General features: G+C 37.1%; 1 protein-coding gene across 2 annotated transcripts in view; it reads right to left on the bottom strand.

Moving 5' to 3' along the window:
• Positions 1–4,677: 4,677 nt before the first annotated feature.
• dcp1a (decapping mRNA 1A) overlaps positions 4,678–14,433 on the bottom strand; it is a 74,804-nt gene continuing 65,048 nt past the window's right edge. For both annotated transcript variants that reach the window (XM_043708056.1, XM_043708055.1), the window contains exon 9: positions 4,678–7,967. In XM_043708056.1, the coding sequence (XP_043563991.1) occupies positions 7,887–7,967 (81 nt within the window). In that variant the 3' untranslated portion in view covers positions 4,678–7,886. The remainder of the gene's footprint in view (positions 7,968–14,433) is intronic.

A 14,433-nucleotide genomic window follows, 5' to 3' on the forward strand; every position in this document is an offset into this window, starting at 1 on the left:
ACCTCAGAACACATTGTAAACTACACCGCACAGAACTATCTATCTGTGTCCTAAAGTTACCGCATTCATTTAACTTTCATCAAACCTCGAATACGAGCGGCTTATAATCTAACCGTATAGTTCGGTAACGGTCAGGCACTGGTACAACCAAACAGAAAGAAAGACTTTAGGGAAAAGTGTTGGGTAAAAGTGCTCAACATTTTCAAATCAGAAAATGACAGAATTGTTACGGAACAAAAGGTGACTGTTCAGCCCATAGTGCCTGCACTCTGAATGAGTATTATGACTTAATTACTCTTTAGTTATACATTTTCTTCTCTTGACTATTAGCATATGTCTGTGCCTTCTCATTCATAAACACTTAATGATTTTGAAAACTTTTATCAAATCTCCTCTCAGCCACCTTCTCCTGCCTTAACCCTGAATACTGTTTTTATTTAACTAATCATCCAATGCCCTCCGGAACGCCCCAGCGGAACCCACCTCCACCTCCTGACACTGCCTCCCAGACTGGCTTTGTGAATTACTCTTTAGTTATACATTTTCTTCTCTTGACTATTAGCATATGCCTGTGCCTTCTCATTCATAAACACTTAATGATTTTGAAAACTTCTATCAAATCTCCTCAGCCACCTTCTCTCCAAGGAAACTAGTCTCAACTTCTCCAATTTATCTTCACAACTGAAAATCTATTCTCAAAAACCTTTTCAGCACTCGCTACAATATGTTCACATTCTTCCTAAAGTATGGCACCCAGATATAAATACAATACTCCACTCAAGGTCTAACACAAGTTCAGCATAATCTCCTTGCTCTTGTACTCTACTACTAAAGCTAAGAATATTGTATGCCATGTTAACTGGTCACTCTACCTATGCAGCCACCTTTAGTGACCTGTGCACACATACACCCATGTTTCTTTGCTCCTCACAGATCCATTGTTTTCTTTCCATCAGATAGCTAACTTACCAATTCTGCACAATGAACTTCATCTGCCCACTACACCAATTTATCAATGTCCTTTTGAAGTTTAACACTGTACTCACAGTTTAAAGTGCTTCCATATTTTGTGTCATCTGCAAACTTGGAAACTGTTCCCACATACCAAGACTTAGGTCATTAAAATGTTAAAACAAAATATATTGATCCTAAAATGTCTACCTACGGAACTCCATGATCATTCTTCCACCAACCTGAAAAATTCCATTAATCATTACGCTTTGATTTCTATGCCAAATTGAAATTTGTATTCATGTTGCTACTCATCCATTTATTCCATGAGCTACAGAGTTTCTTTCAAGCATATTTAAGGGCACTGCAGTGAACAAAGAACAAATACATATGTTCAAAAGCATTTCTCATCATTGAAAAAAATATCAATTTTTAAGCCCTTTGTATGCCATGCACTTTTCCTCAGATGTAGGGAAAAACACATGTTTTGGTTAGTTGCTGTGCTAAGATTATGTTATGGCTGCTAGAAGGTACGTTCCTCAAAAAGACTATCCTGAGCTTTGCCATTCCCTACCTGTTTGACATCTTCCACATTGAAACTGGAAACTAAATAAACACACCAGTCAGTGGCATATCTTGTAGAAACACTAATAGCACCAAATAGCAACATTTCTAAGTTTAAGATCACTTGTCTTTCTAGATGGAAGTGCTTGGAGGTTTGGAAGGTGCTGTCTAAAGATCTTTGGTGGCTTTCTGTAGTGAATCTCAGTAGAGAGTATGCACTGTTTCTACTGAGCATCAGTGGAGAGAGTAGGATATTTGTAGAAGTGTAGCCAATCAAGTATGCTGCTTTTTCCTGGGTGGTGTTATGTTGTTGGAGTTGCATCCATCCAAGTAAGTGAGTAGGATTCCATCACACTTATGAGTTGTGTTCTGTAGATGGGGCTTTGGAAAGTCAGGTGGTGAGTTACTCACCATGGTATTCCCAGACACTCACCTGCTCTTGTAGCCACTGTGTTTCTATAGCAAGTTCAGTTGAGTTTTTGGTTGATGGTGACTCCTAGGATGTTACTAGTGGGGGGTTCAGTGATGGTAACACCAGTGAATGTCAAGGGACAGTGTTTAGAGTGTCTTTTATTGGAGATGTTTGTTTCCTTGTGTCTGAAACTCAGCTGTACTCACCGTACAAACAAGAGGAAGACCACAAGTAACTCCAATAGAAAATGTTTTTCTGAATCAATAGTACGTTTATGTAGGTTCCTTGTTATGCCACTTGGTTTTTTTAATTTTCCTGATTTGCTGTTAATTGACTGAAAGTAATCAGAACTGAGGAGGTGTGAACTGCACAAATCAAAAACAGGCAAAATGACTGGTCCATAGAAGTTCTGAGGAAACAATTGATAGTGGAAGATTTTCTTTGATCTTTTGGCATTAACAGAGTGCATTGCTGTATGCGTAATACAATAATAAAATCAGCAACGTGGCTTAGTTACCCTCACAAATGAACGAGTTTAATTTCTGCAGAGTCTGATTTTAATTGTTCAAAAAATTTCCCAGAAAAAGCACTCAGGCTTATTTATTTTGAAAGGCAAAACATGCAATCTTAGCTTTTTCCAATTATTCAAGTGGAAAATGATGTTTTCACTGTCTGTTAGTGTCAATTGGATAAATCAGCACTTTAATTTTGTGTGCTTAAGTATGCAAGCATAATCAGCCATCTTAATCATTAAAACAAAACTAGTGAGACACTGGACATTACTTCTAAATTAAAAACCCATTTGTCTGTATGGCTTCATACCATTTCCTTTTATACTTATGCCCTAATATGTACATACTTACCTGGTACTTTGAGCATCAAGTCTGTCCACAACAGTAAAACCAGGGCTTTGGTGGCCATAAGGTCCAGATTCAAGCCTGACATGTGCTGGACATGTCATGAATATGTCTAAACAGGTTGACTAAAAATATCTACAACAGTAAAATTACAGTATAAAAGTTGCCCAATTTCTCATAATTGATTTCCTATTGGATTTATGAAAATAAGAGGCAAGAGTACAATGATTTATTAACAGACATTCGTTTCTCTTTACTCTTTGTGAGATGTGGGTGCCATTAACAATGCCAGCTTTTGTTGCCCATTCCTAATTGAACTTGACATTAGTAGCTTCCTATGGCTGTTTATAGGGCAGTTAAGAGTCATATTGCTGTGGCTTTAGAGTCACATGGCCAAATCCGGCAAGGATGACAAACTTCCTACTACTTCATTCCCGAGAGGACGTTGTGCTTCAAAACTCGTTTGTGTAATGATATTTGACCTGTATCACAAAGAAATGTGGAAATATTATGTTGTAGCCGGAACACGAACCTGGTTCAAGGCAGGGTGTTAAATATTTCTGGATACATGTTCATGAAGGAAAGGAAAAAATGGTGAGGGGTCAGTATTGTTGTACTGCTGAAGATATCTCAGAAGGGTCAATATGACAGAAGTTATTTGCCTCTGAGATAAGGTGTTGTTTATAAGGACATCAACTGTGGAAAGCATGTACAGGAACAAAATGTTCAAGGAAATTAAGTTTCTCTTTTGGTCAACCAGGGAGCTCTGAATTTATGAAAGGTGCAAAAATTACAGGTTAGTTATAACAAATGACTTCAATTGTCCAAATATTGACTGGGAAAAGAGTGTTGTGGGTCAGTTAGCTCAGTTGGCTGGAGGGCTGGTTTGTAATATGGAGTGATGGCCATTATGGAGGCCCAACCACAGTGGTATTCTTTTTCGTCTAATGAGAAAGGAAGCACTTCTAAGACATGGTTCTTGGGAATGAGGTAGATCAACTGTTCATAGATGATCATCTAAGGGTTTGTTGTATCATGTGGTGTAGGCTGGTTCCACAAAGACAAAATAATCCAGAGTAGTAATAATTATTTGAGAAAAGCCAAATGGATGAAGAATGTATGAAATCAGTTGGAACCAAAAGCTGGCAGCAAAAGCTGGCAGTTGGAACCAAAAGCTGGCAGCAAAATCACAGTAGCTGACCAATAGGTTACCTAGAGATAATTCAGATAGTTGAGGTATTCTCCCGCAAAACAGAAAGGTGGGACAAACAAATGTTGAACTCCCTGGTTTTATAAAATGAATAGAAATTAAGATAAGGACAGAAAAGTGAGCTTTGACAGATGTCAGATAGAAAATACAATGGAAAACAAAGCTGAAAGTTAAGAGGAGATAAATAAAAGTAAAGAGTATGAAAAGAGTATGGCAGCTAGCATAAAAAGGAAATCCCAGAGTTTTCTATTGGTGTTAGAGACCAGACCCCCTCAAAACATTTCAAGTAGCCCACAGCCGAACTTTTCTAGTTGTTTTAAGCAAAGTGGATGTTCCAGGAGTGACACAGCTGGCCCAATCAGTTAGTTTTAGACAAAACAGAATTTATTTGCAAGATTACAAAATGAAATACAAACAAGAGAGAACAGAATATAGAATAACAACCTATCCGAAAACCGAACAGATTATCCCAACTTAATGATGTTGTTTCAACTATTTGCAACAATCCCCAAAAATACCCCTTGGCACAAAAAAAAAGGAAAAATTAAACATTGGGTCTTACAAGAGAGATGGCAGAGAGATTCAGGATGGAATACCTTCTTCCACATAGTGGTTTCTTTGACCAGCAGCCTCAAAACTGACACTGCTTGCTCTGAACAGCCAGATTGCTAAAACCAAACCAAATTAAAGCTGAGCTGGGAGAACTGGCCACTCCCCTTTCATTGTACAGTATGTTTTTTTTAAATTAAAAGCTTCCCCAAGTAGATCAATCCAGACATTTTGCAGCCTGTGTCTTTAGTACCTCCTAGAAAAAAAAAAGGACAACCTAACCTTGTTAAAAGCAGCAGGAGCATCATATTGGTATACAAGTTGAAAACGTGTGTTAAAAGGAGGGGAGCTGATTAGGAACTAGAAGAGTTTACACATGGTGGTAGAGAGCATAGCTCAGGTATTGAATGATTACTTTAAATCGGTCTTTACCAAAGACGACAACACTATTTTTCAGTCTTTCTTAGATTTGGTGGTGTTAGAGAACTGCAAATGTTGCACACTTTTTTTGAAGGAGAATGTGAAGATAAGCTGAGAAACTATAGGCCAGTCAGTTCAATTTCATGGTGGGGAAACTTTTAGAAACAATAATTCAAGACAAAATTAATGGTTACATGAACAAATGCATAGTGATTCCTCCATTCATTGTCAATTCCAACAATATCCGTCCTGGAAATGACTTCACACCTCTTGACAAGTGTGGTACAAACCCAATTCAAGAGTATGCATATAAGTTATGCATCTTTATTGCACAAACAATAAGTTAGACAAGACTTGACAATTTAGAATTCACAAGTTAATCTATGTGTTGCTTATTAAAAACATCACAGACCAGTACAATTTTATCATAGGTTTAAAGAACAAATTTATTAGAAAAATATAATTGCAGAATTACAAAATGAACTTGATCAAAATACCCATTGTTCCACAGAATAGCTATTTTCTGAAAAAAAATTGTACATAAGGAGTGAAAATCCACAAACGTGGCATACATTCCACACATACAAAGCAAACAACGAGTAAGTTGTGAAATGGCTAAATGATGGATTGACGTTTTGTTTTACAAAATGCTGTCATGTTCCATATCTTAGCTTGGCAGGAGGAGAAGTATAGGGGAAGAGAAGAGATGTGCTGAGTACAAGCATTTTATACATAGTATAAAAAGGTCCCCATTGTGACCAATCACTGGACAGCACAAACTAGAGTATTTCAACATGCTTTTCCCTCTAAAAATGTTGCTGGGAAAAAGGAGAGATAAGGAGGGAAGGAGTCTTGAGAAGATTAAGTAAAAGGGAAGGTTAAACCCCAAAAACATGCAGATTGTTTAAACAAAATTGTGAATTTGAAAGATATTTTTGCTAATTGGTTGCAAACAGACATGCATTAGGCCATATCAATTTACTAATTAAAGCCATCACAACTAATATCTACCTAAATTTTCCTCAAAAAACAAGTTATAATCATGGTACATTGAGAAATACGATCCAACCCTTGGATTTTGATTTACTAAAGGATGTGACAACAGTATGATAAAATGTTTTTAGTTTATTGAACAACTGACATACATTCTTCTAGCTGAAGATTCTGCTTCACTATCAAATGGAGTTCACAATAATATGCTGGTATAATGCAAAAAGACACCATTATGAATTGACAGTCACAAATTGAGTGTTCAAGTAGAAAAACTGTTCCCATCAGCTCTCTTACAATGATTATACATTTGATTTGTACCTTTGATAAATTTACCCTTACAACAAGTTAGATGTTTCCACTAATGTCAAACTAGGGACTTGAGTTACAGAACAAGGGGACAAAATTTAAAATGGAGATACAAAGAATTTTCTTCTCCCAGAGGGGAATGATATCCAAAAACTCTGTACTTAAGAGTGTTGTGGAAGCTAGATCATAAAGGAGGTAGATTTTTAATATATCAGAGCTGATGGCTTGCATTCGATCAGCCAATAACATTGCTAAATATCAGGGGCAGACCTCAGTGACCAAATGGCCTGTTCCTGCTTCTACCACTTTTCAAAATCATGGAGTACAAGTTTAATCAGGTCTTTAAGGCGACCCCTTTCTTCTCGCCCTCAAAGTTTAAAGATACATCCATTCTGCATATCAGATACTTTTTAAATGACTTTTTAAATGACAACTACGCACAGTAGCAATTTTATTTTTATATTCAATGTACAGGTTAACTCCCCATTGGTGGGATTTTTCCAAGTCTTCAAAAGGTGAACTTGTATATTGACACTACAATAAGTTTACCAGTTTACTATTTTTAGGATCAGTGACTACAAATAACTTTCAGATATATTATTTTAAACAGTCTGGTGTATTAAGCTTGAATTGACTATTACATATCAGGCAAACCTATATTTTACTTGCTTAGATGGGAAATTCCCTTTTGATTTTGACATGCCTGAAAAGATGTAAAAGCAGCCACAGTTTGTATCAATTCAATATACAGCTAGTAATATAGGGTAGAGGTTTGTGCCATAACCAAGAAAGTGTCATCAGATTTTCCTGCTTACAGTGATTGTAATAGACATGCAAACATGCGCAAGTTTATTTTATTATAAAACATGGTCAGTTTTGAACTCTCTTCATTTCATGACTGCTTTTCTTTAAAAGTTTGAATTGAATTTGCAATGTACAGTAAGCATACAGGGTCAGTGGAATAAGAACTAATTAATGATTTGAAAAGGAATTTAGTGATGTCCATAAATAGACTAACTTAACTTATATTGCATATTTATTTGAAAGGAGAGTCTGTCACTCAAATACAAGTTTGTAAAGCATTTCAAATTTACTTAATTGGAAAATCTACCAAAAAAACTTTCCTCTGCATCGAAGCAATAAAAACTACTATTGCTTTTGAAAGTGTACTGCAAGTTGTATTTTCAAAAATTGAGAATTCCACAGAATACTTGTTTTATGACTAAAATATGACAGAACAACTGAAACAAATAGATAAACAAAAGACAAATTCCAAAAAGGTACCAATGTAAAACCACGTCATTTTACGTGTTCCTTATAGAGAAAAAATAGGAATAACTCATTGTACCTTTTAAGGCATCGTATATATGTATAATATATACACACACGTCTGTTTTACCAAATATTTTGAGAAGTGCTTATGATATTTAAACTGAAAATAGAGTAATACCTTTTCGATGTAAACAAAGACTGATGCTCACAAAATACGAATGTAGAAGTCAAGACAATTAGTATCATGAAGTAAAGTTGTATTTTCACAGTATAAATGTTGCTCAGTACAGCAATTTGCATTATTTGTACTTGTGAAGACCTGTTACTCGTGTAGTTCAAAGTAAGTTGTTTTTCATAATTTGATATTACCTACATTCTTTCGAAGAATTTGTAGATAGGCTTCATGGATTGTGTTCAGAAAATCAGAGTCATTCTGAAAGTCAAAAGTTCATAATTTAATAAAACAAACACACCATTGCTTTATTCAACTGCATAAGATTACCCACATTTGTCTCCTATTCCAATAAACATGTAACTTAATTTAACTTGCAATTTAAGGGTAGACCCACAACACACCTGAAAGAAATGAGAGAAACTGCTTCTTTCAACATCAAAGCATTCAAGTTGTTCAAGATTTCCCAATCTTGTGTAGTGTATGCTACATGCATCATATGAGCTAGCTCCCTTCATTTTGCAACAGGTGTCAATAGTGGAGAAAAAAATGCTTTGCTTTTACCCAATTTTCTCCAGCAAGTGACTTATTACAAAGCCTGGAGCAAGCAAAGATCGAAGAGGAAGAAAAACCTTGAAGGGCTTTTCTGGGTTGCAAAGGCTTAGATCATAGTGTGCCAATCTGCAATGGATCTTGGGACAATATGTTCAGCCCAAGGATGAAGTACTAGAGTCAAAGTTGGTAGCGGATCTGGAGACAGTGGATAATGTTCTGTTGTGAAAAAGTCATGATTAACCACTATGGAGAAAGTCATCCACAGCTTAGAAGACTCAGAAATGTGCTACAAGTATAATGTAACAAAAATCAATCCACATTGTAATTTTCTTGTGTTCCGATGTCATATGTCCATGCCTTATTCACAAGAAAAAAAACTAACATTCAAAATCATAATTTACATCCGGTTCCCTTGTAATCCTGCTGCCTTTAATTATGTTTAAAATTATCACAGCAAAAAGGTAGGTAATCTTACTTTTATCAAAAACATTCCTTCAAAAATGGAAATGTTCATATTTACATTAATGACCAATACACCATGCAAACATTTCATGTAATAACCATCATGAATCTAGACGACAATTGATGGAGCTTCAAATCTTTTTGTTAGTCATTCACTTCATCAATTGACAAGACACCAAGGACGTGTACATATCGGAGAGAACGCAGAACTGGTTTAACAAGTATGGTTCCAAGGATGAGAAACTTCAGTTAGGATAGATTAAAAGAAGTGGAGACTATTCTCCTTGGAGAGAAGGTGGCAAAGAGGAGACTTGATAAAGGTTTTCAAAATCATGAACAGGCTGAAAGAGCATATAGAGAGAACTGTTTCCCTCATGAAAGGGGCAAGATGACAAATTTAAAATGATCAGCAAAAGCAGCAAGAATGACGTGAGAAACATGTTTTCGCTCAGCATGTGGTAAGAGTCTGGATACACTACCTGGAATTGTGGTGGAGCAAGGTTCAATTGAGGAATTCAAGAGGACATTAAATATTATTTAGATAAAGGAGAGTGTGCAAGGGTATAAGGAAAAAGCAGGAGATTGGCATGAGGTAATGATTTTTGTTTGAACAACTGATGCAGGCATACTGGGCCAAAAAGCCTCCTACTGCACCCTAACACTTCAGGTGATTCTACAAAGACAAATTTCTTGCTTGAGACATGAGATTTAATTTTACAAGTGCATTTTGTCACAAGCATTCATATAGAGAGATGCAAGTTTACACCAGGGAGTTGGGCATTTTATCGACTATGTTCCAGACATTGTTTTATCATGAATTTTCATATCATCTGTAGACATGAAGAAAGTACACATTGTGGAAGGCCACATGGTAAGGATAGATTATCTTTAATAATAAAATTGGTCCAAGCTAGCTGCAGGTCATATTGAAAACTTTACCAAGAATAAATAAATCTGTCATGCACAGATAGTTGTTATTTGACGAAACGAACAATTTAGTAGCCACTGAGGAAGATTCGTGGCTCAGAGGTAGAGTCCTGCCTCTTGGACTCAGAGGCCTGGGTTTAAAGTCCCATCTGTTCTAGAGGTATAACATCTGAATACATTGATTAGAAAAATTTTTTTGAAAGAATGATATACCACTGCCTTAGAACTGTAGTATTATGCTGGAGTGATTTTTAAAAAAAACTTAAGATTTTGACAAAGAGCAATACATATTCAACCTCATCAGTTGCTTTCCCGTGCTCCCATTTCACAAAGTTTCGTTGAATAGCTTCCTAACTCAACTCACGCTTAGATGCAGGATTATTAGTCATCTGATAGAAAGGCATGCGTCACTACAATGGGGACGATAAACTTCTTGAAATGAGACAAGTGTGAATGTAAAATAGTTAATTAAGTTTCCAGAAGACTATTTGTAATTTCACAAGGTCTTTGTATAATTGAATTCTAACTTGTGCATAATCTAAAAAAAGATTAAATTCTAATGTCAACGCAACCTGAAGTCAAGGTTTGGTCTTAAATTTCTTTGGAAAAAGAGCCCATTAATTCCAAAAACAAAAATTAAATCACGTGGAGATAAAAGGGTTCCCAAGAAAGATCAATGGTCCCAAAACTTTTACTCTAATTTCTTTTTACAAATGCTAACAGACTTAGATTTTCCTACAATTTCTGTTTCAGATATCCAGCACCTGCAGTTCTTTCAGATTTTTAAAAAACTCAATTCTTAACATTTTCAATATTGACTTTGTTAATGTAAAACCACGATGAATTTTCTTAGTCGTTTCTGCTGCTACCAGGAATGTTCACCATAAAATACTACTAATTTGTAGTACTCTATCCCTATGCAAAAAGACGAGTTCACAAGAGCTATCCGAATTTATACAAATAACTTGCTGGCATAGATTTAATGCTCAAAGACCATTCAGCCCAACGTCACCAGATGTCACTGTATTTAGAAATTGGTTCAACCTCCTTCACATTTCAAAGAAAATTCATCTTGAACAATGTATGTCCTTGTGATAAAGAAATATTTTTAATCTCCATAAACCATCTTCTATATATGTTAAGGGTTATTGATATAGAATGGTCTCAACGAAAATTCTTCTGTACCATGGAGAAGCAATAGAGACAAGAAAACCATAGAGTGAAGTGCCATGGCTTTAAGATGGCAGTCATAGTCATTCTTCCCAATGGTCACCACTGTGTTTGCACTTGTTGTACAGATTTTGTTAACGGATAAACAATGAAAAGGGGATACCAAGAGAGAGAAAGTGAATGGTGTTATGGGCAAATTAAGAGGAAAATGCCTGATGTAATGTGCAAAAATGAGCACCGGACCTGCCCTTGAGCACATCAGTTCTCCCTATAAACACAGGCAAACAGGCCTTTTCAGCTATGTCAAAGAAAAAACAACTTGTATAAAAACATTTTTGGTCACCAGCTGCTTTGACATGATACTGCAACCTTCTTACAATAAACACCAGTCATTCACTATTTTGTTAATAGTTTTAGTCAATTTGTACCACAACTATGGTTTGATTTACATGCATATATTCAAGAACTATTGTCAAAAAATAAAATGTGTACTTATTAACAAACAGATGAAAGAGGATGTTGAGAAAATGTGTATGATGGCCTTTAGAGCAGAAAGCTTGCTACATTTAAAGTGACATTCCATCTTTGTTATTATTCCACGTTGAACAGGACTATTCACTTCTACAAAAAGAGATCAGCTGATTTTTTTTAAAGCATTTCATTATTTTGAAAAAGGCATGAAAGGTTAGTCCTCGTGGTCATCCAACAATACCATTCAAGGGGCCCACTGCTTCTGAACACATAGAAAATGGCTATGCATTCTGGAAAGCAAGTTTAAGTTAACCAAATATTAAGTCAACAATCGTAAAACAAAGCTCCAAAATGCTCCATAACCCACTCAGTAAAAACCACTGCAGATCTCAACACACAAGGTGCTGTATAATAAGTCGGCACCATTTTAATCTGTTGAAAGTCCTATCAGTTGATTGACAAATTTAGCTTGGTGACTGAAATCACCTTTACCCTTGTATCTCAAGACAAGATGGACGAGCTATTAAAGCAGAGAACTCAACTACAAGTATACCTGATATTGCATGTTAACATCAAATTGATAACAATCATGAGTTCACTGAAAGATTGTACGACATAAAGGACTTAACACTTCACTTGTTGAAATATCCAAATGTTTATTTTGTCATATGCAATTTTGTAGTTTACACTTAATATTTCATGAAATATGATGGTTTATGTAACACTGGGACCAGAAAAGGAATTAGCCATATTGAATGATACAATGTCAGAAGTCAAGAGGAGGCAATTACACCATTCATGTTCAAACCGACTCCATTAGTCTCTGTTCTCCCGTACTTTCCACAGAGCAATACAGATCGTCAGTGTTATAAATGCTGACACTGTTAAGGTTCAACAAGAACAGTTTCAGGTTTGATGCCAATTGGAGTTCTCTCCCCACTCCTGCACCTTCAATGGTTTGCATTGCCCGCAACAGGCTTCACATGTAAATTATTCAATTGGAAACACAGGTAATTTACTGGTCGTGGTTAATAGATGGAAAAATAACAGGTGGTTTTGTGATGGGGAGAATAAAATAATCAGTTGTGTGCAAGAGTATTTCCAATTATACAGAGCAAAAGAAAAAAAGTTAAAAAGGAAGAAAAAAAAAAGCAGCTGTGTTCTTTCCCAAAACTTTTTTACCCACATTTGCTGATCTGCAGTGTCCTTTGCCAGGCATTGCATGTGAAATGATTCAATTGGAAAATAAGCATGATTTGGTAGTGTTGTTGGTGCTGGTTTGGTAGTGAAAATTGCCAGAGGTGATTTCACAATGGGAAAAGCTGTTGAGTTGCGTAATAGCACTCTGGATACATAAAAGAAGAGCTGAGTCTTATGTATTAGCACTTTGTTTTACCACTGGGTGGCAGCAGACTCCAGTCGAATGCTCTCCATGCAGGAATCGTCCCACTTTCTGTGTGGAGAGACATGGAGAGGAGGCTATTGCATGCAGGAGAGTCCTGCAACTGTAGATTAAGGTGTTCATTTTGTGGCGTGGAGTATGTATACTCATGTATATGTTCGTTTGGCAGTTGCATTTCCTTATTTTTGGTTGCATATCTGCCCCACATTCCTGATCTTTGGACATAGTGTGGTGTGGGTAGAGCAGAGGAAATCTTGTGCGTTTGTTCCTGGGCCTGACCAAGGTGACGCTCAATAGGCCCAGGCAGCAAGCAATGGAGGGGGATATTGTACTAGACTGCTTGCCCCTCTGCTGCAACTATGTCTGTGCCCAAGTGTTCTTAGAGAGGAAGCATTTGGAAACACTAGCTTTTGGAGCGCTGTCAGCTACCTGATGAAGGAGCAGCACTCCGAAAGCTATTGCTTCCAAATAAACCTGTTGGTACTATGACCTGTTGTGATTTTTAACTTTGCCCACCCCTGTCCAACAAAGACTCCTCCACATCAAAAAAAAAACAGATTGTCATCCATGGTCATACTCATGTCAAAGATTCCCAGTGCTGATTTCCTTCAATTCAGCAGTCTCACTTGACCTTTGGCTCCCTAATATTTCCACAAGGTTATTTGTGCCCTCTTTTGGGAAGGCAGAATGGTGTTCAATGTTTCTGCCATTTGCCATTTATTTGTTCCCCATTACAATTTCTCAATCTTCTGACTGTAAGGAATGTACATTTGTCTTTACTAATCCTTTCCCTTCATATTTTTACAGAATATTCTGAAATGAAAGGGCAAGTAGCCAGAAGACATAAAAGAGGTAAAAACAATGACTGCAGATGCTGGAAACCAGATTCTGGATCAGTGGTGCTGGAAGAGCACAGCAATTCAGGCAGCATCCGAGGACAGGCAAAATCGACGTTTCGGGCAAAAGCCCTTCATCAGGAATAAAGGCAGAGAGCCTGAAGCGTGGAGAGATAAGCTACCCTCTCAGGCAACATGTTCCATATTTGACCCATCCCCTGGGTAATTTGCTTTTCCATCAGATCCTCGCGAAATGCTTCATTTTTCACTTTAACCTTAATTCAATTGGTCTAAGACATGCCTACATCGCGGAAGTATTTATCACAATCGGCCCAGTCTATATCACTCACCATTATGTCTGCATCAATTGCCCCCTTAGCCTCTTCTGCTCCACAGACCCCAAACAAAAGTTAACTTTTTGCTGAGACCTCTCACTTCAGGGAACATCCCGTGAAACCTCTCTGCAATCTCTGCAGTGCAATTGTTCCCTGCCGATTTTGTAGCGATTGGACCCGCGCAGACTGTGGACTAACCATATCTTTCTTTAGAGTCTGCAACAATACTTCCTTCCTCCTATATTCCACCCTGTGGCTGATGATTATGCTTCCTTACGAACTTGCAGATGCAAGGACTACTGGGTTTTCAGTTCAGTACAACAGTGAACCTTTCATCGTTTTAAGTAAAGGTCCTGCTGAGAGCCCTGTCATTGACGGTGCCAGGAATCTTCACTGCCAAAACAAAACTTTCCTGAGCATAACGCACCGCCTTTCCCCCGGTACCTCCCGCTATATGCCTCATCATTAGAGCAGATGCGATCGGGAGGTAAGCTAAGAGAATGGAAGAGAGTCCATTCAGGTAGGATACTGTGACGATGCATAATAAATGTAACAGTGGAAATTGAAAG

The sequence above is a fragment of the Chiloscyllium plagiosum genome, chromosome 18 (genome assembly GCF_004010195.1).
Source record: "Chiloscyllium plagiosum isolate BGI_BamShark_2017 chromosome 18, ASM401019v2, whole genome shotgun sequence".
Taxonomy (NCBI): Eukaryota; Metazoa; Chordata; class Chondrichthyes; order Orectolobiformes; family Hemiscylliidae; genus Chiloscyllium; species Chiloscyllium plagiosum.